The sequence below is a fragment of the Aspergillus fischeri genome, genomic scaffold (assembly GCF_000149645.3).
Source record: "Aspergillus fischeri NRRL 181 1099437636249 genomic scaffold, whole genome shotgun sequence".
NCBI lineage: Eukaryota > Fungi > Ascomycota > Eurotiomycetes > Eurotiales > Aspergillaceae > Aspergillus > Aspergillus fischeri.
The window spans coordinates 4,424,650-4,447,717 of NW_001509770.1; the positions used below are offsets into that span (position 1 = coordinate 4,424,650).

Sequence of the window (23,068 nt, forward strand, 5' to 3'; positions counted from 1 at the left end):
CTGCAACAAGGACTCTGTTGTGCACGTCACGATCGCTGTCACTTCCGTCTTAGTTGGTGTCTTACGACACTGTAACGTCCCAAACCTACTCCGCCGTCGAAGCCCATTCTTACTGGCAATGTCCGACGACAATACCCACGTAGTGATGAGAGATCAGGGCCAAGCTCACATTCGCGCCACTCAAGGTCGACACTCTGCGACTATTGTGGTGTCATTGGGTCATTCCATAGACCATAAGGAATTGCGTCGACATTTCGCACCTAATGTCTTGTGCTTAGGTTGCATCCCCCGTGATACCAGTGCCCTGAGGATAAGGGGGACCGATCTCCGGCCATTTGTTGTTTACATAGATACCAGCCGATACTGGCTTAACTTAATCGCATCCTCAACATAGACACGATATGAGCAGCGACCAGGTCTAGCAAAGTGGATAATTACGTTGAAATCGATAGAGAGTTATGTGGAAGGAATTCTGATCCTGATTGGTAAATTGTGCAGAAAAAGAAACGAAGTATGTTGATAAGTATCCGGGGTTCAATTGGAGCTCATACTAGCGCCTCCAGTGTGTATTAATCTTGAGATAGTCTCAAGCGATATATAGACAGGAAAAGAACGTCCAAAATTCCACCATATCACCAAAGATAAAGCAGCTAGAGTGAATCCATTCAGTCCTGGGACAAACCAATTCAGGAAAAGAACTGCGCTTCGTCATTCAAATTTTGATTTTCAGACAAGGGTATTATCAAATTACAAGAAAGAAGTGAAAAAGATGGAGAAAGAAGAGAAGTGAAGAAAACAATCGACCGAACAGGAAGAGCAAAAGATGACATCCGAGCAGAATTCAAATTTCAAAACAACCCTGCCCAAATGCAGTTCCTAGTCATTCGGGTGGGACATCAAGCACCGCCAGCAGTACTTTCCAAGTATGAGACAGGTTCGTTGGCGTTCTGGGAGGCCAGCTGTTGACAGCATCCCACTTCCCACGATGAATCCAAAACCGTGAAAACTTCGGAAGCAACCTTATAAAGGTATCACCGCGAAGATGACGAGCCTGCGCGCTTCTCACTGGCCTGTTTGACATCCTTCAACCGATCCCTCGATGCGGTCCGAACCCGTTGCAGATTCTCCTCTTCCCGCTCGCGGACCTTCTTCTCTTCCTCGGGAGTCGGAACGTACGCGTTCGCAGCACCACCTAGAACAACCATCCGTCAGATCAACCATGCCAGCAACGCGCAGACGAAAAGAAAGGGCAGAACCTACCCCGTCCCGTATGGTGCGGGGCTTCCTCCACCCGCTGCGGCGGCGATTCTACATCCTGCAGCTCGCGCGCGATCTCCGGACGCTCGGGGTCATACTGGACCATGTTGCCTGAGCCGCCGCGACCGGTTGTGAAGGTATCTTGTTTGATTGTCGGGGTGATGAGATCCTTTGCTGAGGTGGGGTTTGCGGTGGAGTAGATGTTTCCTGGTGAGGGGGTTCAAGGTTAGCTCAACTGGGAAGAGGACAAGTGCGCTGCAGGGCAGACAATCGATCAGGTCTCTTACCTGCGCCTCCACGGCCGTGAGAAACGTTTCGACCGGCCATTGCGATTGATGTTATGGATTTGCGATCGCGATTGGGAACAAGCAGCGAGCCACAGTGATGGGGAGCTCGGCGAAATTTAGCGCAGGCGGTCCGTCCGTCCTTGGAGACCGAGGGGAAGCGAGAAGACTTTTTTCCGTTGTTGAGGGCTTGGATTGAGTGCTTCAGAGGAAAAATGGACTCTTTAACAAAGGAGAAAAGTTGGAGATTGAAATGACGATATTAAAATCGTGGCAAAGGTAAAAATTTCGCGCAGGGGTCTGGTGATTTACTTTTTCTGTTGGCATGGCCGCAGCCAAGAAAGAATCCTTTCTCAATCTTGCCCTTTGCCCTTTGCGGTTTTCCCCCTCATCGGCGGAATTAAGGCATCCACTGGCTTGGCGTCCGTTGGCGTCATCTTTGCTCCTCCTTGTCAATCGAGCTGTTCTTGCACTCAATCCCTTCTTTACTTCTCTACCTTTCTCATGTTTACGCGCTCTCAGCAACTACGAACTACCGAGTACTCAGTGCAGCTCCTCTACTACACTTGCTTGGCTCCAAGCCCTAGAGGGGTACTACACGGACGGGCCAAAGGACCTCGGGTCGCTCTTGTGGCTGGCACCGGCTGCTTCTTCGACCCACCGCTGAAATCTCTTTCCTGCGCGTGGGTTCTCTCCCCCGCGATTTCTGGTCATACGTAGCCTCATAGTCGTGGACCTCCCCACACGGAGTATCAAATCCCCGAGCGTGCCCAACGCAGGGATGCAGGCCATAACTAAAATCGGCCCTGAAGAGTCCTCGCGCTTTGCCTAGCCATGACCGTCGTATATGGCCTCTGCACAACCACTCTAAAGTCTGGAGATAACGCTTTACCCGGCTCTCACTCAGGCCCAAAACCTGGGCTTGCACTACCAGAAGTAATGTTGAACGAAAGAGAAGACAGGGCACCTTAGGATTGCATACCGTCAGGTATGGCGTCGTGCCAGGTGCGACGGCCAATTTAGGTTGTACTATTTGCTAATCTGAGCTACTAAATGCTGCCTATCCATATGTCGTCAATGATGGACGAAAACGATCTTCTGAGTTCAGTTGTAGCCCTCCACCTGGTGAGGTAAGTCCCGGGGGCAGCAGAGGTCTCTGGCTCATCTCACAAAATCTGGGCTGCTCGTACATCTGCTGGCAACGTGAACCCCCTTTTGACCCGGGGCCTGCTGGAGTATTCTGGTGGCGGGCCACGACGGTCATCTTCCAGGTATGCTCGGGAGCAGAGCGAATGCTGGAAATAAGCAGCAAGATCCTCCGCCCTCCACAGAATAGAGACATTTGGGATAGCGCCTTTCTATCCTAACTGGGGCCCTTCTACAGTTGCTCTCTGGGCTATCTCCGAGAGTCCATAGCCAGACCTTGGGATAATATTGCCTGTGGCAGTATTAAGGCCAATGGCAAAAACTGGCTGGCCATCGAGAACGTCCTAGTAGCTGACCCACTATCGCTCGCACATATACAGAGTGAGGGATACAGATCATCATGGATGAGAGCAGACAAGGTTCCTTCAAACACACGTCGTCCGGAAGGGGTGGAGGGGGGGAGCGGCTTTGCCCTTGAGAACATTGTTCCTCATCATCACTTGCTCTTCAGGGGCGGTTTACCTTGTGGTACCCGTCCCCGGGCTAGAAATCCTGTAAGGGAATTTTTTCTTGGGTATTAGTCTACCTTGCTCGTTGTCTCTCACGAAACCACTTCATGCATCGATCTTTGCGAATTGTATCCGCTCGTTTAGCTCGCGCATTTGCAAGTAGGAAAGTATACACTCTCGACTTTACAGACTATGAATTTACGCAAGCTCAACAGTGGCTTCATTTGCCTTAACTCGTTGACGAGGCCTATGCCATGTTCCGGGCTGAACGTTTGAGGTCACAGATACACGAAGAATATCAGAGGATGCTTCCAGAACTCCTTATTTCCACTTCGAACAGATTCCTCCACAGCTGCCATGTTTATTTTGTAATTTTGCATCTCATGATCCGTTCGTAATCCGCCAATCGTACCTTCTGGGGTACTAGAATCAGCGTACAGGAAACATTGAGTGAGCGGCAGAGTTTGCTCTTACCTCAGGAGAAAGATTGGAGAACCCCTCAAGAACGTAAATACTCTCATAGCACTCTTTGACATCATTCACGTCTTGCGGGCTCGAGGACAACCTAAAAGCCGCACAAATGTCTTCAGAATACTGTCCCGTCAAGCTCGAAGGGTGGATGGCCTTTGAAATCCGCTTGACACTGCAGCGGCTGGATACCCACAAGAGCGCCAGACAGTCCATATGTCATGAGAATCAAGCAGCCGCTGAGGGGTGCTTACTCCGTCTTATTCCTCTTTTCCGGCACGTTTGTGGAATCCTCTGGGCCATTCGCGCGCTTCAATGTCCCATTTGATTTATTCAAGTTGGAAGAAGACGAGGATGCGTTGTTTGTATTCGATGGCGTAGGCCTCGACAGCAACGTTCCGGTGCAGGGGGTTCGGTCGTTGCTGATGTGAAGGAAGACACGGGTATCGGCGTAGACGGGGCCACCGTATCTGCATGTCGAACTATTAGCTCTTGTCCTAAATAGCTCTCAGTGGAGGCGTCTACGCTTAACAGTCTTGCTGCTAGAACTGCCTCCTATGGAGCCGTCGGGAAAGCCGCTCCCTGCAGATCTCCGACTCTCAAGTCCACTTCCAGAGGAGCTCACAAGTGCAGGGGCTGCAGAAGCATTGGTCATTGTCCCAAGTGGACGAGTAGGAGGAGAAGTGGCAAAGGAGCTGATAAAACCTCGGACAGGGCTGCTCGACAATAACGTAGTACTTCCGAATACGACAGGGCTCGGCGGTATAGTGAATGGAGTTCCTTGATCCTTGATTTCGGCAGTCGAGGAGTGATCTCGTTTCCTGTTGGCGTACAGCGAGAACACCGAGTCTTTGGTAAACGTCGACCTTTTATGTTCTAGGGGATGGAACATGTCAGCTACGTCTTCGACCTGCAATGACGTTCAAGCTCGGGAAAGATGTTCAGACCTTCGCGGCGAGACTGGGGAATATCATAGGACTTCAGTATGCTCAGACCAGTCCGAAGCTTCTCGAGTTGGTAGCTGAGGCGTTCGCGCTGCTCCCGGACAGCCGTAGGCTCAGTAGCAAGGTCCTCAATGTGCTGGTCATCCATGTTGACCACGCTGGCGCTGGTGAAGATACCTTCGAGTGGCTGAAGGAGACAATTTTCTATCGCAAGGTTGGCGACATTGTTCATGAAGATCACAATTGCAAGCTGTATGATTATTGCGTAATTAGCGCCAGGTAAGTAATGAACGAAGCCAGTGTCAGCGCTTAACTTACATCGTAATATGCCTGCATCTGGTCAATGATCTCAGCAGCAGAAAACTGAGTGCTCGGAGACTCGGGGCTCGATGTCGCTCTCATCAGCTCTCCAAGTGAAATAGTCTTCGTAGAAGGATTTTCGTTAGGACTGAGTGGAAGGCCGAGCCTTCGCCTAAGATCCTGAAACTGACGCTTTGATTGAGACTTTTGTATCTGTGTAAGGTAGGTTCGGCCAAGCAGTTGAGGATGGCCTTGCTTCATGAACGCCGTCAACTCCTGGAGTTTCTCCGATAATGTATCCTTCATTTTGTTCAGTGCTGGGCTAAGGATGGAATGAGAGAGAGCCGAGAGAACCTGGTCATCTACCAGATATTCAAAGAGCAAATGCACGAAGTGTTCGACGGCTTCCCCGACAGTCATCACATGTCGTCTCACTAGGTCTTCCCAAGGCTTCGAATGGATACGGAAAAGATCTTCGACAAGACGTTGGTTGATATGGCCAGGTATTTCCACCCCGCGGCTTGTTATGAAGACTGGTTTCCAGCCGTCAAGGTAAGGGTTGTCCTCTCTCTTGAAGGCCTCTTTGTTTTGAAATCCGGCATCAGAATCGATGATGATGATGCGGTGAGCGCCTCGAAGCTCTATGGCTTCGGCAAAGTCATCATTCAATTCTCGGATAACAGATCGCAGTTTGCGAAAATCATGGGCACCGCTGTGAGCTTCTGAAGTGAAGAAACCATCACTGTACATGCCATTTAGCGCTTGAGCCATGATTCGCTCGCACTTGCTACCGACACCGAGCAGGTAAGCTCGCTTCTCCTGAATAGTTGTGCGTGATGGTCCAAGTTTCTCTAGCTTGGCCTTATTCTCGGAGATTGTTTTCTCAACGTTCCCGGCCATGTCTGGGATATACTGTTTCATACAGTCGAAGATAGCTCTGTTCAGACGAACCTGAAGAGCACCCAGCCCAACGCAGCATGTGGGCAATGTAGCCCAGGCACCATTGCGAAAACACACCATCTCCTTTTTGTTGCAAAGATCCTCTGAAGTATATCTGTCTTGTGAAGCTCCGTTCCATAAAGCATGCCAACCGAGCTTCAATTGAGCTTTCTGGTTCCTAACCAGCTCAATAAGAATGTTCTCCTGCTCCGAGTTCCGTTGAAGTGTGTCAGTGTGGGTAACAATCCCAATAGTTCTTTCGTTGGTGGGATCAAAACGCTTAGCCAACTTTAGAACCTCTTCTTGCTGTTGGTAACCAATCTTCGCGCTGATGACAGCCAGGATAAGAGTGGCCTTATTCTTCATGTACTTCTCCGCAAGGCCGCGAACGAAAGAATCCTCTTCTTAGCTTTCGCCTTTGTCAGGGATGCGAAGTCCTGGAAGCTCGATCAAGGTCATGTCAGGACACTTAGAACCGGCAATCTCAATTTTAAGCACATAGCCTTTCGGTGTCACGTTGGCCTTCTCCTTCAGGAAGTCTTTGTGAATCTTTCCAATCACTGGAAACAAATTGTTAACAGCGAGCTCTTCTGGCTTGACATCGCTAGTGAGAAGAGTTTCCTGGCCACTTTTTGATGAGAGAGATTTATATGTGATCTTCGCGTCCGGTGAGAGTCGTCGGTGCAGTATAATCTCTGTCACTGATCGCGTGTTGTCCGTTGGAAGACGGACGCGAGAAATTCTCTTCAAGACAGAGCTCTTCCCCGAAGACTGCATACCGACGATAACGAGCTGGGGAATTTCGCAGTCGCCTTCTAGTCCAAGCTTTTTCAGGCTTTTAAACGTTTTGGAAAGCTCGTACTGCTTCACCTGCAGCTCGCGAACCGCCTCGTCCGTCTCTCCCATTGTGGGACGATGAGAGAAGGATCACGTCCGTAAACTGGAGGTGAAGTGATAGAAATAAGCAAGAAGAATGGAGGGAATGAAGGTGAGAATGAGGAGTAAGCTAAGCAAGATTTGAAAAGAAGCTTGAGACTCAGTGAGTTGTGTGGAGATGTCTTGTTTTTGGGTGGTGAAAATTGCTCCCTCCTCATCGCCCTGGGAAGACCAGGAGGCAACGGATCTTAGCTCAGTCAGCAGGAAGCTGGCAGGCGATGAAAGGCAAAAGCTAATATCCTTTAATGACTGGAATATGGCAAAATGAGAAAGTAAGTATGCAGAAAGTAAAGCATAATGTGAGGAGACAGGTAAATCAATGAGAAGAAAGTCAAGCCTCAAGGCTGAGTGGTAGATGATTTGTGTTTGTCTTGTGAGAGCTGCTTCTCATACTTAAGAAATATGACTACTAGCTCATTCACTAGGGAACTGCGAGGCGATGACCCAACATGCTGATGTCCTTGCAACAGACCGAGACCGGGGTAAACTCTCGCTACACCAGCCAAGGGACCTAGATATGATCTGGAAAAGAGTTGACGCATCACTGACAGGTTGTTCTCACTCGACCTCAGATCAAGCTCTTGTTTTGCCACGAAGAAGACCGAATTGATACATTCCTCTTACTATTTCCATCGTTATGAATACTTGTCACAACCTATTTGGACGGCTTGTTTATGACTTTTATCAAAAGGAACCACATATCGAGCCCTTTTGACAGCAGGGCCGTGCTCATTATGAGAGGGAGGACATAATGCTCAAGAAGCTTGAGATATATTACTCTGATCAGTGAGACAATGAGAGCCCTTTGTCAAGCGACTGACTTGTTCATCACAAACGGTGAAGTTGCCATTGATTGAGCTTGAGCTCTAGATACGCACAGCGTGATCAGGCCAAACTTCCAGCTCTTGGGAGCAAGAGTACTCAACTCCAGAATCCAAACGTGCCACAGCTGATCACTCTACCTCGCTAGGAAGAATCATCCGAAATCGTAAAGCCTCGACATCCAACCCCTCCATCAGCTCCGGATATTTGTCAATAAACTCCGACGTCAAGCCCCATCCGCTCTCACGGGTAAACACTTCGAAGAATTCCTGACGAATCTGCAGATTATCATCCGCATCACGCTCCAGCATATCCTTACCCCACGGCCAGCGCACTTTGGTGCAACAGCCCAGATAACCCGTGAGTTCGGTGAAGTCGTACTTGGTCCAGTTCCTGAGGATATTGACCCTCAGCTGCTGCCAAATTATCAAATCCAATGCTGTCGGGTGACCCTGCTGGATCTGCGTCATGAGTGGTTGTTGGAAAGGTGCCAGGCGCGCAAATGTCGCGGGATTGGGAGAGACGCGCCATTTACTGTAGACATAAGTCAGCCAGCCCAGTGCGACACACTCCGCATCGCGGATCGCTCGCCGCCGAATTGCACGGTGGATCTCGTTGGCCAAGTAGTTGCGCCGAGTTCCGTGGAGGAGGTCCAATGGGGCCGGGACGGGCGGACACGCAATGACGAGGTCCCGACGAATGAGCCAAGGTGATGTGGCTGGCACCAAGGACGGATCATGCCCGTACTCGTTCATTGGGACCAGACACCAAGCGGGAACAGTGCTAGGCAGAGCCTGGATAGCGGAAGAATGAGGCAATTCGGGCAGTTGAATAGAAGGTAGTATGTTTGGTCCAGCGGCTGCAACATCTTGTACGCTGTTCAGATGACCAAGTCCAGGATCAGTCCCAGCATACTCCAGAGTCAGTCCTGTCGTTCGAGTGAAGATCTCATTCTGAGCACCAAGATCTGGTATTTCGAGGTTGGCAACTAAGTTTGGAGTCGCTGCTAATCCCTTTTTCGCCCGATCACACTGACATGTAGTCCTTGGGTTGATGTCAAGTTCTGCATTCTCCAACCGTCGCGGTTGCTGGGATGTCGCCGATGAGACTACTCCATTCTCATCTGCATCCCAGGACACAATCATGTTCCGCAACCGGTCCTGTCGAGCTCGCAGCAACTCATTTTCCCGACGAAGGCTATCGACAGCCGTAAGCAGCTGCTGCATTAATGAAGCTCCATGATGCCTCTCACAAAATTCCACCCGTTCTTCGAGGTATTTGATATGGTTCTCTCGTTTTTTTCGAAGATTTTCTTGAGCTCTCCTGTCTCGGAGACGTTTCTTCTCTGAGGAAGATAATGATGCGTTATGGCGGTTTGATACCATTATGATCGCTTAGAGAATTCAAGAACATTTTGAGCGTATGCTAAGAAAATAGGTGGGAAAGGTAAAAGCACTTAAAGGAGCGCGGTTACGGAGTTATATGAACTGGGTCCGTTAGGCCAGCGAATAATGAATAAATTTATGCACACGCATAAAGGATTGTGCATAACAATCCTTGACTACCTGCTTTCAGATCGAGCATTACTTTTCTGACTGTGATTTGAAGATAAAATTATGCCTCTATATGCGATTGTTGAAATTCAGAACAAAGAACCAAACCAGCCACTCGTGTCCTCCCTGTATATATCTATAAAACCCACGGTCAATCCGAAGAGCCAGCAAGCATTAGTTAATCCCCTCTTAAGCTTTTTTCCCATCAAAATTGACCGGAAACTTCTCCCGAATAGCCTTGCCATATCTGGTGAAGAGAATGGGGATCGGCACAAAAGCCAGAGCAATAAATCCCAGCAACGAATTTCCCCAGCCCAGACCTAGACTGTTAAACATACTAGGCCCGGCAAGAGGCACCAACGCACCCACCAATGATCGTGTAGCAGTCAAGATGGCATTCGCGGAAGCCGCATACGCAGGATAGCAATCAATGACATACGTCTGGATTGGCATGAACAAGCCCATCAAGGAGATGCCAAACGGGCACATGCCGATGATAGGCACGATCCAATGCACCTGCTTGGCTGCCGACCATCCGTACCAGAAGAAGCTCACGGGCAAGAAGCAGGAAAAGAAGATCATGGTGGGTAAGCGCATCTCAGGCTCGGACTTGCCTCCGTTCTTTGCTGTCATTTTCATCAAGATCTTGTCGTTTGTGAAAGCGATGAGCGCGAGGCCAATGAAGAAACCAATGCCAATGCCTAGGTAGGCGAGTCCAGAGAGTCCCGTACTGAACCCGTATTGCATTTGGAAAACCGAGGGTATGGTGGTGAAAAAGAGATATAAGAGGCCGTAGGTGAGAGACATGTAGATCGAAAGCAGAAAAACGATGGGCGACTTGAAGAATAGCTGCAAAGGTCGCATAAGGCCCAACTTCAGGGTCGACGCAACCGATACGCCTTGGCCGTCAGGTTCGTATGCACTGCGCAAATCTGTACGACCCAGCTCTTTGGCCAGTTTGGCTGTCTTCCAACGTATAAGCACGGGAGCACACGTCTCGCGGTTCAGACACTCGATTCCGAATGAGATGACTCCACTTGCAATCAGTAGAATCCAGAAGATCCAGCGCCAGCCGATTGCTTCACCTATGAAACCAGCACAGATAGGCCCGGCGACAGGGCCGACCAGCGGACCCAAGCTCCAGATCGATGTTGCCATCCCGCGTTGCTCGACAGGGAACAGATCAGCAACGAGACCTGCCCCGAGGGTAATGCAGCCGCAACCGCCTATTCCGGATAAGAGTCGAAACAATATGAGAGACTCAATGTTGGGAGCCAGGGCGCATCCGATTAGCCAGACGACGAAGAACCAGTTGGCGAAGCTGAGCACTATTCTTCGGCCATAAATCTCGCTCAAGGGTGCGAGAATCAGGGGGCCGAACTATGACTTTCTCGTTAGGTCTCCTATTCTGTGTGCTCCTCAACCAGATGTAAATCAGACGGATTCTCACCGTGTAGCCTAATAGAAAGATTGTAACGCTGAAGGAAAGTAACGTCTCATTCGTGACTCCGAGGTCAACAGCCACATAGCTAGCGGCGGGGGCGAACATGCTCGACGCAAGTGGTGAAAGAAAGGTGATAGAGCTCATGAGTGCCAGTAGACCCCATTTTTGGCCCGCGGAGAAATTCTGGGGATTCGCAGGGTCATTCTGTCCGTCCCATCCGACAATCCCACGAGAGAGGTCTGTTTCTGGGAAGCGCTTGGTCTCGCCGTCCCACGAGCTGACTGCTTCGTGAGCAGATGTATGGTCTTCATGGAGTGATGGTGTGGATTTGTTTGCATACTCGGTTGGGGAAAGGCTGGACGATCGGTGCTTTTCCAGATCTTCCATTTCCATGAAGCCAGAGCCTAGGTCGTAAAAAAGGATGAGGCAGAGTATAGAAGACGGTTGCAATCAGAACTCGACGCAGGTGTTAACCAAAATGAGAAAAGCCCTTAGTCTAGACTGATTAAAGAGAAGGGAAGATGAGAAGTAGAATAAAACGCCTACGAATGACAGGGGAAACAAATTGACTCTTGCCAAGGGAGTTTAAGGCGATCTGCAATCACCTTATAAGAGGAACTGCTACATGATAGGGGGTGATCCGAATATGAAGCATAAGCGCATAAGTTCATAACCATGATTGAATCCCTTCTTATGCGTATAACCGGACCTGGTATGGCCATCCCATATCAAAGTTCAGCACTAAAGAAGCCAAGGTAGAAACGCTGATTCAGTGCCCCACATCAGATGGCTAATATTTTTCGTACAGCAGATCTCCTTGTGCATAGAAGGGCTACAACATCTTTTTTATGTTCATCTGCTGGTATTCACTATCTCCAAGCATATCCAACAGCGTGTATATTAGGACACACAGTACAGTTAATACTAGGCATATTAACTGCTTAAGCCTGCATGGGCTTAGATACCTTTTTCTTAACCCTCGGGGCATATATTTACTACCCTGAATGTTGTGACTTACATATGACCTAATACGCTGTAAGTGACTGTTAGACTTCATGGAGATATGACTGAGGCTTTATCAGACGCCATAGATGCGCTCGACAGCATTGAGCAGGTGCGCCTGCTTCTTAGGTTACTCACTTACGCCTCGACTTATTATGTTCCTTTGACCCATAGAGAACTGACATATTCCGGTCATCTCCTTAATTGACCAGTCCTCGCGGAGAAGAGATTCCCTAGAGGGACCTGAGTAGTAAGAATCACGATGTGTTCGGAACGCTCTCTTGGAAATCGCCAGCCATAATTTCGGAGGATCAGTCGGCTCCCCTGGATAGGCGAAACGTCCACTTCTTCGGCGGTCAACGGGTGACATGCTAGGTGGGCTGTTTCATAACGGCTCAGTTACCCAAGCCAACTTCTTCAGCATGCTTAACATCGTCTTAGTACCACACTCGCTCATTGGACCACGGACATTTACGGTCAAGGCGAGGTCCGGGCAAACTCTCTGACGAACTAGCCAACGCCTGACCCCTGGAGATTACGATATCTATGCTCCTGATGGCTGTAGGTGTAATGGCGGTTGAAGCAAAGAAAAGGAAAACCCAGCTAATTTGGATAGACTCCATCAAACTTAGTGATGAGCCGTCGTGTGCCGACTCCCTCCCTACCGTGTTGGTGGCCGCGTGCGGGTTTTGAGTCAAAGGCGTGAGGGCTAGGGATGGGAAAGGGTGTCGTCACTGGGACCGTTAACCGTGCTGCTCATGTGGATGACTGGACAAGCTTCGAGGCGGCCATATATTCCCTGTGGAAAAAGAGAGCTACTGGATCGAACATAATTTGAGCCGATGGATCGCTAATACAGACTCTGGGAGCCATTTTGCGCCTATCGACTCCATTCAGGACTTCGGGGCTTTCCTGTATGAGTAATGATCCGAATGAATTACAACACCATAGACTTAGCTACTACGCCGTTTCCATTCGGAGCACTGTGCGAATCACCTAGTAACAAGTCAAGGACACTTGTCAGTTGTCATAGTATAGGTATGTAATCCTGGGAGTATTCCAATGATGTATGACTTTTGTACAAATAAGGTAGGTAGTCGCGCTGAATTATGGATGGTACAAGTGTGGACCCGCTGATTCATTGCTGCGGCACACAAGACTCGCCCCACTTCTGTTCAATCGTCGTCATGCGCCAAATCGCATTCGGTGGACTAGACGGCGGCGACACAGTATAAATCTCCGGAACCGCACCTGCGGCATAGGTTTGCGGGATAAGCTCGATATTATCAGAACTGTGAGTCTGATGTTTCTTATCCACGCTGTGTGGACACCGCGAGCGTGAGGGAGAGAGACGGTTGTGGATGGATCGGAAGCTGGTCGGCCGCCGGGATTCCTTCGTGTTTTCTTTGAACAGTGCGCCGAGGAGGGGGAGGCAGGTGCATATTATGCCGATGTCGACTTCCAAGGTGCTGGTTTTGGAGGGCAGGGTTAGGATAGGTAAGAAGTTAAGGAGCGGGAGGGATACCTACTTGACGATGTAGATGGGCAGGAGGGAGTAAGTAATGTCCATGATGTTGACTTGGAAGCGGTATATGCAGCCCAGGAAACTCATCACCACACTTCTATGCGACAATTAGCTTAGCCAATCCATCATGAGACGAGGATGGATCTCACAAAAGTCCCGTGAGGAATACAGCAGCAACGCGCCACTTCTTGGCCCTGCTCAGACGCAGCTGCACAATAGCCAGCAACGGAAGTGTGATGATGTATACGTCGCTGACAACACCGAAAACACCTACGCTGTAAGCCAACATCGAGAGCGCGTGCAGGTCTTTTAAGAAGAGGTTGAGAAAGAACGCAGCGGTGTAGTACATCGTGCAGAACACGATACCTCCCCAGATACCGATCTTCACGGGACGATTCAGCAAGAAGAGGCGCAGGTATAGCAGGAGCAGGGTCAGCTTCGTGAAGTAGATCGCTGGCGCGGTGAGGGGTCTCGCATACTATGACCTGTCAGCTTGATGGACAGTAGATCTTTGCGCCAGTCTGGTCGACTCACTTTATCGAATTCGGCGAACTTGGCCAGCGTGACGTCCCAAGCATGTCGTCCGAGCCCGAGGGATCCCTCTGTTAGATATCCATGTTAGGATTGATGTTGCCATTGGTGGTAGAGATGTTGAATAACCTTTGATAATTACGCCTGTGTATGCGCATTGAGAGAGCTGAGTCGGATACTTGTGAGCTTCAGACTGTGGAAAGATTTATTATATCCTCGTTCATACCAGCGCAAGCACAGCAGTCACTATAACATATCAGCAAATCATCCCACATTCCAGTAGAGAGAGTCTTACAGTCATCCCACCACGGCGTACGAGTAACTAAGAACCGGATATACAGCCTCACAAAAACAAGAAAAGTCATCAACGCAGTACAGATGCCTGCGATGATGTAGTATTCATTGACATGGCTGACCGAATCGACGAAGTTCGACTGCTGCCCGGCAGGTGCAGAGACAAGAGGAGTTTTGGTTGGATTTACTCCTGGTGGTGAATCTGCCATTCTGGTCTGAAGCAGCAAGCAGACGGATCTACCAGAGCGAAGCTGAGAAGGAAATTTCTCTGGCTGCTGGAAGATCGACCGCGTAGAGCCGAGGACTTGACGCAAACAACCTGAACTTCGCCCCTCCTGCAAGTTATTTAAGTGGAAGGCTTGATTTCATACCATAACAGCTGAAACTGGGATAATCCCGAAAATAATCAGTAACTCTGGTTTGGAACGTGCTGCAACAGCTGACATCGTGACATTTGCGTCTACGCACTCTGGGTTACAATATGCGGGGCAGGAGTGGTCAGCTTTAAGTAGACGGGATCTGCAGTCTTGTCCACCTTGGTATGAAAATGTTGCTATGAATATGGCATGTAGTACATCTAGGATTATGCAACCTAAGGCTGTCGTACTACAAGGGTTGATACGGGTGAGACTGGGATACACAAAATGGTGGAGGGTGAGCATCGAATAATATACTCTCTATAGCCAGCTGGGGCTGTGGGCGTCATAGCCTCGATGGAATATCGTATTTATTTAATTATGCTTCATTTGTTCATGGACAGATACAGTACTAGATTGAATTTGGAAGAACATTTGCTATTATATGAATGGTAAGAGCATTCTCCAGTCCCTGCAGTCTAAAAATAACCTACATGTATGGATGCCTCGCCATTTATCCGGACTGAATAATAATTACGCATCCATTGCTTTGAACCGCTCGGGGGCTTACGAAGGCAGTGGCAACATGCCAGCCAAGTATAGGTAAGCATATTTATATGTAGGCTGGGGTCAAGATGACTGCATCAATTTAACTGCAATGCAACGCTTCAGATTTTCTCTCCTGCCAGTATACCATCATAGACACATAAAGTAAATACCAGTATTGGCTGTAAGCGGTATTTAAAAATTTACTCCGTGATGCCCTTCTTGCACAACATAAACTAATGCATGCATAGTTGTGCTTCAAAGTCCAATCTTCCCAGTTTTCATGATGTGTTGTACACACGAGAGCCGCATACACTTTGCTAACGCCATAAAAACCCTGACTCTTGAAATCGAAAATTATCATAAGAACCTTCCTGCTCCTTCGTTATCTTAAGAAGTGGCCATTTGAGAGGCATAGATAGACAATGTGGCTACGAGTCTGGCCGACGACTTGTTCTACTTCCTTACATATCTACTCAATCAGATTTTTAAAGAACTACAGAGGGTCGTCCGACCAAAGCAGAATTCAACATCATCTGATTTACTACTACAGAATCGCTCATAGGCATTCCTATCATTCAATTCACTAAACTAACATTGCTGAAGCATACATTTCTCAGCCAATCAGATCGTCATATCCTAAGGCGTCCCAACATACTTAGTAAACTACCAGTCCTCAGGGGTCTGCCATGTTCCGGCCTGTCTCTCTCTCTGAGGTGCGTGAGGGACCTCACTCTCTTGCTGAGCTGTCGTCAATGAATTTAGAGCTACTCCCTCTGTGTTTACTCACTTTACTGTTTTTGAAGCTCTATTTAAGGTTATAAGTAAGTTCTCCTTGCCGGTTTGAGTACAGTGGTGTAACGGTATCCTAGAGGATGTGTGGCGTTATATCAACTCGGTACTAATACCACTAAGCTAAAAAGGTCGTCCGGACTGTGTACTCATCAGCCTAGTGGTAGTTATATTATATACGGAGTATGGTATGCCCACAGATTGAACGGCTGCATACCTTGTGGGTATAGCAAATGAGGAGACGAGACGCTAATCAGCACTCATCTGCCGCTTCCCATGACTTACTCGCGACCTTCTTTCAACTATACATGCACATGGTCGAATTTTTAGGTGGTCTCCCCTGATATGTTATCTATCACCTCACTGGCAAGGCGTGATAACCCTGCCCTCTTGTCCCGCAATTAAACTATTTTTCCTGGTTCTGGATTACATTTCAGCCACTGCTAAAAAATGATACTTAGCATTCGCTGATGGATTTGCCCAAGCACACACAGATCCTAAAGCACACAAATCAAAATGATGTTCAACAACAAGGCAGTCTCTAACAAATCAGTCAATGAATTTGAGAGTTAAATGGGGAGAGATTTGTCAGAAGTGCAGTGCCAAAATATAACAGCAGAAACCTATGAGCTGTTGCAGCAGCTGTATAGCAAAATGGAAGCATTAAAGACTGAAGGCTGATTGCTCCGTCACAACGAAGTCCACCAGGGAGAGTGTGAGACTGTGAGAGACACTACGTTTGGCAGGGTGAGCATCGTGCGAAGGTCACCCCTGCATGCTCAGCTCGCTCAGCCTCACCACGGACCCGCTCACCCAAGTCGCGCGACCTCAAGGCGGCGCTGCTCACCTACTAAAACTTCCTTGGTGACCGTAGTTTTCTGCTCGGTAGGTAGCCTCCGAGGCTGCTCGTTGAGAGAAGAATGAGGTACTTACTAATCTTGAACACATCTACTTGCTGGGATATCGCAGTAGTATTGTTATATTTTAGTTTCCTATGAGACTGCAGCTGGGGATTATCTTCATAATGACCACATTGAGATCTTCTAGAGAAGTGGTATTATCATGATACAGAAACAACGCCTCTTAGATGGAGGCCTTTCTGTCGAGTAGGGTTGCTCGTTCGAGATAGTGGCCGAGTCATGAACTTTGCATCCATGTCAATATGACCAAACTGTCCATTGAGGCCATCCAGCGAACAGTCCCAACCATTGCACAGAACGGTTACCTTGATGCACTGCTGCACAGGTGAAAGTGATACTGTTAACGCCTAGCAGCGTGGGTCACAGCCGAGACTGGAGATATCCGGATTAGCTCCTGAAGAGCGTTAGGTATATGTGAGTCCGCTAGGGATACTGAGGACAAAAAGAAGACGGTGACAAGTGTCAAGTGTCAACCTGCCTCAACCACTCCGATGACAAGCTCGAGGAATTTCGGCTTCATTCAAGAAGCATCTGGATCAAACGGCGCCTGATACGCCTTTTCGAAGCTCATACTCCACACACCGTGAGCGCCTTTGACGGTATAAGGCCCATCCAACCCATACGACTTGCGATTTTCCTTGTACGAAGCTGCACCAACATGTTGCATCTGCGACGGCGACATGGTCCAACGGTCCAACCCTTCTTGGTCGGCCAAAATCTCAATGGCACTGTCCACGGGCTCTGGTCTTGTCTTTTGCAGTTTCTCCAGATGGTCGATCAGCAAGGGCGCTTTCTCTCGAGGAAATAGAAGTGCTTGCGAGCAACATCCGTGGCTGTTCATGAGATGGACGCCGGGCCGCATGGGCTGCACTGTCACACGGCCTGCCAGAAAATATAGGGCGATAAGTAAAGGAACACACAGCAGACAGACTACCGCAAGGAATGAGTTCGTCAATATCCCTTGCATAGGGCGTGACCGTCGCCGCGCACAGACACCTGCCAGTGCCACGAGTGAGGTAACCGCAAGGCTTGAGATAAGGTAAGTGGGCCATTCCTCCGTATTCCAACCCAGGAACTTTTCTGTGTAGAAGAGACGCAGGTATAGCCAGTCCTTGATCTTCGCGTGCGACCTCCAGTGCTCGATTGTCTCGAGACTTCTCATGGTATGACGGTACCACTCCCTTTGTGCCACCACGTCATCCTCTAGCAGCAAGATCCAAGGCGCCTTCGTGCCGTCGTAACAGGATCTGAGAGAGAGCTGATAATCGATAAGAGATTTGTCTTTTATCATATTCTCCCTCTCCCATCGTTCCATTTTGTCCACATCAGCGCCCGAGTTTTTGTAAGTGAGGATGCGATCGATGACATTCGAGGCCCATGGTTGCTGATAATCTGGATGATCGGAAGGATTGCTGAGCGCAAAGAGCACATGAACCACGATATTTGCGCGCTGCTCCCGCGATAATCCATCGAGTAGCGAGCCAACGGCCGTATCGAGATTTTGCTGTATAGGGCGCTTTACGGTAACAATCCCCGCACAAATTGTTGGGTCGCGTCCTCCTGAAGTGACATTTTGAAGCGATTGTTTTGGTTGTGCGCTTGACTGGTTGAACCAAGATATGAAGTGCCGCGACTCTAGAATTCTCCTGACGCTGTAATGCGGCCGATAGCCTTCCTCTGGTCGGAAAAAGTATGAACCAGGGTCGCGCGCGGAGTTGAAATGGCAAAAGATAAGGAGAAGAACATAGAAAACCGCGAAATAGACTAGGAGCCGCCTCTGATTTTTGTTGAACAGGTACATCTCGTCACACACATGATGAAAGGAGGGGATTGATAGAGGAAAGTGACTTGATCTGGGGAACACGAGGAGTCAGACAGGTTTCCACCTTGTGACAGGAGCAGGAGAAATTAGATGCAAAAATACCCTGAGACCCTTGAGCCTAACAGGGTAAAGGATCACCCACATATGGAGCAATTCATAGTGCAGGGTGAGAAGCCAAGAGGCCCTAACTTCCACTGTTTATGTCTGATTGATTGGTTGTGTGGATTGCCCGAGCCACGGGCCTATGGAGAAAGTTCTCGACGATGACATTTCGGGACCAGCAGCCAATCTGGTTCAGGGACGGTCAGGGGCTGCTTCACAGTGACTTATGCTTTGCCAGTTGACTCGGCTGCTTGCTGACAATTGTCCAATATCCAGTATCGTTATTATAGCTAGTAGCGATAGAAATACAGAATCATCGCCTAATAAATGATTCGGAAGACTTTGCCCTTGAGCCATTGCAGTTACGTATTAATGCTATCAATCATAAGCTTATGTCAACTTCACTGGCTGGTTGATACGAGAAACTGGAAAACATGCTCAATTAGAACAGACTGAGGCGGAATCGCCTAGGTACTGCCTTGTAAGATTATAATATGTCAGGACTTATCCTATCGTTTGATATTTAGGTACCTTGTCGTTAGCAGGCAGCACTTAACATTGGCCCCACGTGGGCTGCTTCCCCATACTCTCTTACACAGTGGGCCAACTCAAGTTGTATGCTTTTCTCAGGCTGAACAAAAGTGATATCAGAAAGTATGTCCGTCTCAGCTTGTTGTCTGAAAGGATTCGAATGGGAAGGTTCTCCCTCGGGAAGAACCGCAAAGCTAGCCAAGAACGACGTCTACATAGTGGGGGACAATCCGGACGTCGCCATCATCATCATCCACGATCTTCTGGGCTGGACCTTTCCAAATGTGCGCTTGCTAGCAGATCATTATGCCCGTGAGGCCAACGCAACCGTCTACATCCCCGATTTCTTCGGCGGCGAAGTCTTGCCGTTGGAGCCGATTCTCAAGGGCGAGTGGGAGAAGCTCGATGTCCCCGGTTTCGTGGGGAGGAATTCCCGGGAGATACGAGAGCTGGAGATCTTCGACTGTGCTAGAGCTTTACAGGAGAAGTACAAGAAAGTGGGTGTTGCGGGGTTCTGCTACGGAGGATGGGCTGCTTTCCGCCTAGGCGCGCAAGAACACCAGCCTCCGCTCGTTGACTGCATCACGGTTGGGCATCCGTCGCTTCTGACAAAGAAGGATATCGACGAAATTGCAGTTCCAGTGCAGATTCTTGCCCCGGAACACGATCCGGTCTATACTGCCGAGCTCAAGCGATATACGTTTGACACACTTTCGAGGCTCGGTGTGCCGTTCGATTATCAACATTATCCCGGGGTGGAGCATGGCTGTTTGACTCGCGGTGACAGTAACAAGACCGGGGAGCGTGAGGCGATGACTCGAGGAAAGAATGCTGCTGTCAGTTGGCTTACGCAATGGCTGGACCAGCCGTGATGCCTTGGTAATGAGCTCCTACCATTGTAAATCTGATGGCTGCTGCTGGATCTTTCTGCCCTTTCCAACCATACTAGATGATGTTAGTAAGAATTGTCATTATTTAAGAAAGCATATGACATGTCATCAAATATAATGGAAACGGCATAAACCATCAAGAGACGATCTGGATCTTGGATCGTCAAGCCGAGACCCGTTTCTCCGCATTCCTTGCGGGGCAACCTAGTGGACGACATATCGCAGCCGGACTACCGAGGCAGCTCGTCCATCCCTTACTTGGGGATAACATCATCAGAATCTCATGTCGAGATTATATTATCAAGCCAGCTCACGATTACCGATATGGACTGGAGGGATCAGTGCATATAAAATCGAGTATGCAGTAACTTGAGGAAACCTTCACCTCGCAGCCTAATCACTTACTTCCATCATCAATATATACCCCCAAAATGTATCCCAATCCACCCCAAATGGCCATTCCAACGTCGTACGAAAGTCTCCAGACAACCCACATTAAGGTGTCCCACCACCCGGCCGGCTCCCCGACTGTAACCCCAGTCGTGATCGTCACTTTGAACCGCCCCGACAAGCACAATGCCTTTACGCAGGTCATGGCCGAGAATCTGGAACGCGTCTTTGGCATGTTCGACCTCGACGAACGCGTCAAGGTAGTCGTGCTGACCGGTGCGGGGAAGACCTTCTGCGCCGGCGCGGATCTGGAGATTGGGTTTGCCGGCGGGCGAGAACGAGAGAGGACAGCGGATCATCGGGATAGGTTGGTTCTCTGCTGTTGAAATGAAAGATTCATAAGTTGATCTGCGCCAATAGTGGTGGCCGAGTCGCTCTGGCGATCCACAGATGTCGGAAGCCTACGATTGCTGCTATGCAGGGTTCTGCTGTTGGAGTTGGCATGACCATGACTCTTCCGGCTGCTATAAGGTAAGCGCATTTCTTCCGGGTCGTTGAAGCAGCGGGAACTAAAGCGAGGCAGGATCGCCCATGAATCGAGTAAATACGGCTTCGTCTTTGCCCGAAGAGGAATCACCATGGAGTCTTGCTCGTCGTACTTCCTCCCCCGTCTGATCGGATACTCTCGGGCGATGTTCCTCGTCTCAACAGGGGGTATCTACCCGCCCAACTCAAAGCACTTTGACGGGTTGTTTGCGGAGACTCTACCTCAGCGGACCCAGGTCCTTCCACGAGCTCTGGAGTTGGCTGCCGAAATAGCCGAGAACGTCAGCCCAATGGCTTCTGCGCTGAACCGGGCATTGATGTGGCGCGGGCCTGAATCCCCCGAAGAAGCGCATTTGCTCGAGTCGGGGATCTTGTACCATATGTTTGGGGCTAAGTAAGTATCAGCCGTCGTATTTGAATCTCCATGCTCATCGTTGGACAGGGACCAGAGAGAAGGCGTTTCGGCCTTTTTCGAGAAACGCAAGCCAAACTTCAAGGCAACTCTCGAGCACGATGGGCCAGCCAACTACCCGTGGTGGTCGGAGGCGAGCATCGACCCGCCAGCAAAAGCTGCCAAGGAGTCATCTAAGCTGTGAACAGATGCCGCCTGCTGGTCCTAATTAATCTGTGTTTCGTGAGCAGACCTTATATTGATCAAGACCGGGGTTCTTTTAGGAAGCAGATATGAAATTCAATAGCGTATATTTTACAGGACAGAGAATGGAATGCTACTGCCGATAAGTAGCCTCTGTAGAGGAAGCAGATCAACGTGGAAGAGAAACTCATGCCGATCGCTCATGCCGATCGCTCAAAGACTGATGTAGACAACTCCACGCACAGCTAACGGAGCTTAGATGAGGAGGGAAGCACACCCAGAGATTGGAATCCAACGAATTGCTATGTCGAAGAAAGGGACATGCTAGAGTTGATTTATAAAATTAGATGATGAAACTGCGTCTCTTGCGGTTGTAGGCCCTCTGATCCTTCAACCACTGCCGGTAACCTTGAACACTACCAATCTTCTCACCATAGTAATCCGGCACCGGATTGGCAATCGAGTTAGACGAGGGATCGACACGGAACCGCTTGATTCTGTCATAGAACTCCTTCTCTCTCTGTCCATCTGTTAGCGCCGAGCAAAACGGACAAGAGTCCCATAAGACATGTCACATCGAGGACTCACCATTAAGAAAGCTGGCTTATATTTGCGATAGACCAGCCTCCAGACGGCATTGCCCAAAAAGGGACCCGCGAGCCAACCCACCGCACCGCAGGCAGCGGTCGCCAATCCCAGGACAACGAAGGGATCCAAGCCCATCACCTGCGCCCCAAGGGACTCGAGATCTTGCTCGGAAAGAACTTGTACTCCGATAATTGTACTGGCCATCGAGGCGATTATCGACGAGGCAAGGGTGTATCTGCGTCGAGATGCGCGCAGTTTGAAGAAGGAATTCCAATCGAGTTTGGAGGCTTCGGCGCGGGATGCGTTTGCGGCGGTCGAGTTAAGGCGAAAAGCAGTATTGCGGAGAATGGGAGACAGGCACATGGAGCTTGTCTGAGGACGAAGCGATGGCTTTAAGGGGATGCGTGTGGTTGATGTGCTGGCTGGCCTTGCCTGTGTTCTGAGCGACATCTTCTGGCAGCATTGGAATAACGGCGTGGCGGTGGGCAAAGGGGAGGGAGAGGCCAGGGCAAACCGGCCACTGAAGGCCGCCGTACGCAATGTGCCGTTCATCGAGGTGAGGTGCATGTTAAGATTTGTGGATGTATGGAGTGTTATGGTCGCGAACACTACTTGATGGTTGAAGAGGTGCAGCGAACAGGCGGAAGAAGCTATGCCTGGTTATGTAAGCAGGCTGGCGCACATAGCCTTTCCACAGTGAGGTCACTGGTGGATCGTCGGTGCAGACCCTTAAATGTTTACTGCAGAAGGAGAATAGAAAATACTAGAAAACGGCCAGGTTTTTACGAGAGAATACATGATTACTAGGATGCCGGAACAGATCAATCGTACGGCGTATATTCAACTTACAAAATACACCTACAACTGCTCTCTCGACCGCATCCAGACCATTGCCTGATTCCTGCACTAGGTGATGAACGTCTCCGCGATGAGTGGGCGTCTCTGATAGGGAAGCTTTACGAGCTATATCCTAGAACTACTTGTTGATACTCCCATTGTCGGATGAAATCATTCATATATTATTGGACCTCTTCTA

The 23,068-nt window shown here is 49.4% G+C and overlaps 10 protein-coding genes across 10 annotated transcripts, besides 1 other annotated feature; 2 read left to right on the forward strand and 8 right to left on the reverse strand.

Annotated features, from left to right (window-relative positions):
* Window positions 1-1,031: 1,031 nt before the first annotated feature.
* Window positions 1,032-1,584, reverse strand: NFIA_022700 (DUF3602 domain-containing protein; the record flags this gene model as incomplete). Its single annotated transcript, XM_001265455.1, has 3 exons — window positions 1,032-1,192; window positions 1,261-1,464; window positions 1,545-1,584. The coding sequence occupies 3 exons, from the start codon at window positions 1,582-1,584 to the stop codon at window positions 1,032-1,034; spliced, it is 405 nt and encodes a 134-aa protein (XP_001265456.1).
* Window positions 1,585-4,561: 2,977 nt separating this feature from the next.
* On the reverse strand, window positions 4,562-6,213 carry NFIA_022710 (uncharacterized protein; the record flags this gene model as incomplete). The annotated part of the gene is made up of 2 exons (XM_001265456.1): window positions 4,562-4,858; window positions 4,927-6,213. 2 exons carry the CDS (start codon window positions 6,211-6,213, stop codon window positions 4,562-4,564), a joined length of 1,584 nt encoding a protein of 527 aa, XP_001265457.1.
* Window positions 6,214-6,252: 39 nt separating this feature from the next.
* On the reverse strand, window positions 6,253-6,753 carry NFIA_022720 (uncharacterized protein; the record flags this gene model as incomplete). The annotated part of the gene is made up of 1 exon (XM_001265457.1): window positions 6,253-6,753. One exon carries the CDS (start codon window positions 6,751-6,753, stop codon window positions 6,253-6,255), a length of 501 nt encoding a protein of 166 aa, XP_001265458.1.
* A 983-nt stretch (window positions 6,754-7,736) lies between these two features.
* Window positions 7,737-8,990, reverse strand: NFIA_022730 (bZIP transcription factor; the record flags this gene model as incomplete). The annotated part of the gene is made up of 1 exon (XM_001265458.1): window positions 7,737-8,990. The coding sequence occupies one exon, from the start codon at window positions 8,988-8,990 to the stop codon at window positions 7,737-7,739; it is 1,254 nt and encodes a 417-aa protein (XP_001265459.1).
* A 357-nt stretch (window positions 8,991-9,347) lies between these two features.
* On the reverse strand, window positions 9,348-10,995 carry NFIA_022740 (MFS transporter; the record flags this gene model as incomplete). The annotated part of the gene is made up of 2 exons (XM_001265459.1): window positions 9,348-10,538; window positions 10,609-10,995. 2 exons carry the CDS (start codon window positions 10,993-10,995, stop codon window positions 9,348-9,350), a joined length of 1,578 nt encoding a protein of 525 aa, XP_001265460.1.
* A 1,747-nt stretch (window positions 10,996-12,742) lies between these two features.
* On the reverse strand, window positions 12,743-13,478 carry NFIA_022750 (putative plasma membrane protein Pth11-like; the record flags this gene model as incomplete). The annotated part of the gene is made up of 3 exons (XM_001265460.1): window positions 12,743-13,073; window positions 13,134-13,226; window positions 13,279-13,478. The coding sequence occupies 3 exons, from the start codon at window positions 13,476-13,478 to the stop codon at window positions 12,743-12,745; spliced, it is 624 nt and encodes a 207-aa protein (XP_001265461.1).
* A 3,610-nt stretch (window positions 13,479-17,088) lies between these two features.
* On the reverse strand, window positions 17,089-18,369 carry NFIA_022760 (uncharacterized protein; the record flags this gene model as incomplete). Its single annotated transcript, XM_001265461.1, has 1 exon — window positions 17,089-18,369. The coding sequence occupies one exon, from the start codon at window positions 18,367-18,369 to the stop codon at window positions 17,089-17,091; it is 1,281 nt and encodes a 426-aa protein (XP_001265462.1).
* Window positions 18,370-19,148: 779 nt separating this feature from the next.
* NFIA_022770 (dienelactone hydrolase family protein) lies at window positions 19,149-19,895 on the forward strand (the record flags this gene model as incomplete). The annotated part of the gene is made up of 1 exon (XM_001265462.1): window positions 19,149-19,895. The coding sequence occupies one exon, from the start codon at window positions 19,149-19,151 to the stop codon at window positions 19,893-19,895; it is 747 nt and encodes a 248-aa protein (XP_001265463.1).
* Window positions 19,896-20,344: 449 nt separating this feature from the next.
* On the forward strand, window positions 20,345-21,445 carry NFIA_022780 (enoyl-CoA hydratase/isomerase family protein; the record flags this gene model as incomplete). The annotated part of the gene is made up of 4 exons (XM_001265463.1): window positions 20,345-20,670; window positions 20,724-20,834; window positions 20,887-21,243; window positions 21,292-21,445. 4 exons carry the CDS (start codon window positions 20,345-20,347, stop codon window positions 21,443-21,445), a joined length of 948 nt encoding a protein of 315 aa, XP_001265464.1.
* A 185-nt stretch (window positions 21,446-21,630) lies between these two features.
* Window positions 21,631-21,659: a microsatellite.
* A 128-nt stretch (window positions 21,660-21,787) lies between these two features.
* Window positions 21,788-22,599, reverse strand: NFIA_022790 (presequence translocated-associated motor subunit PAM17; the record flags this gene model as incomplete). Its single annotated transcript, XM_001265464.1, has 2 exons — window positions 21,788-21,964; window positions 22,033-22,599. 2 exons carry the CDS (start codon window positions 22,597-22,599, stop codon window positions 21,788-21,790), a joined length of 744 nt encoding a protein of 247 aa, XP_001265465.1.
* Window positions 22,600-23,068: the final 469 nt, after the last annotated feature.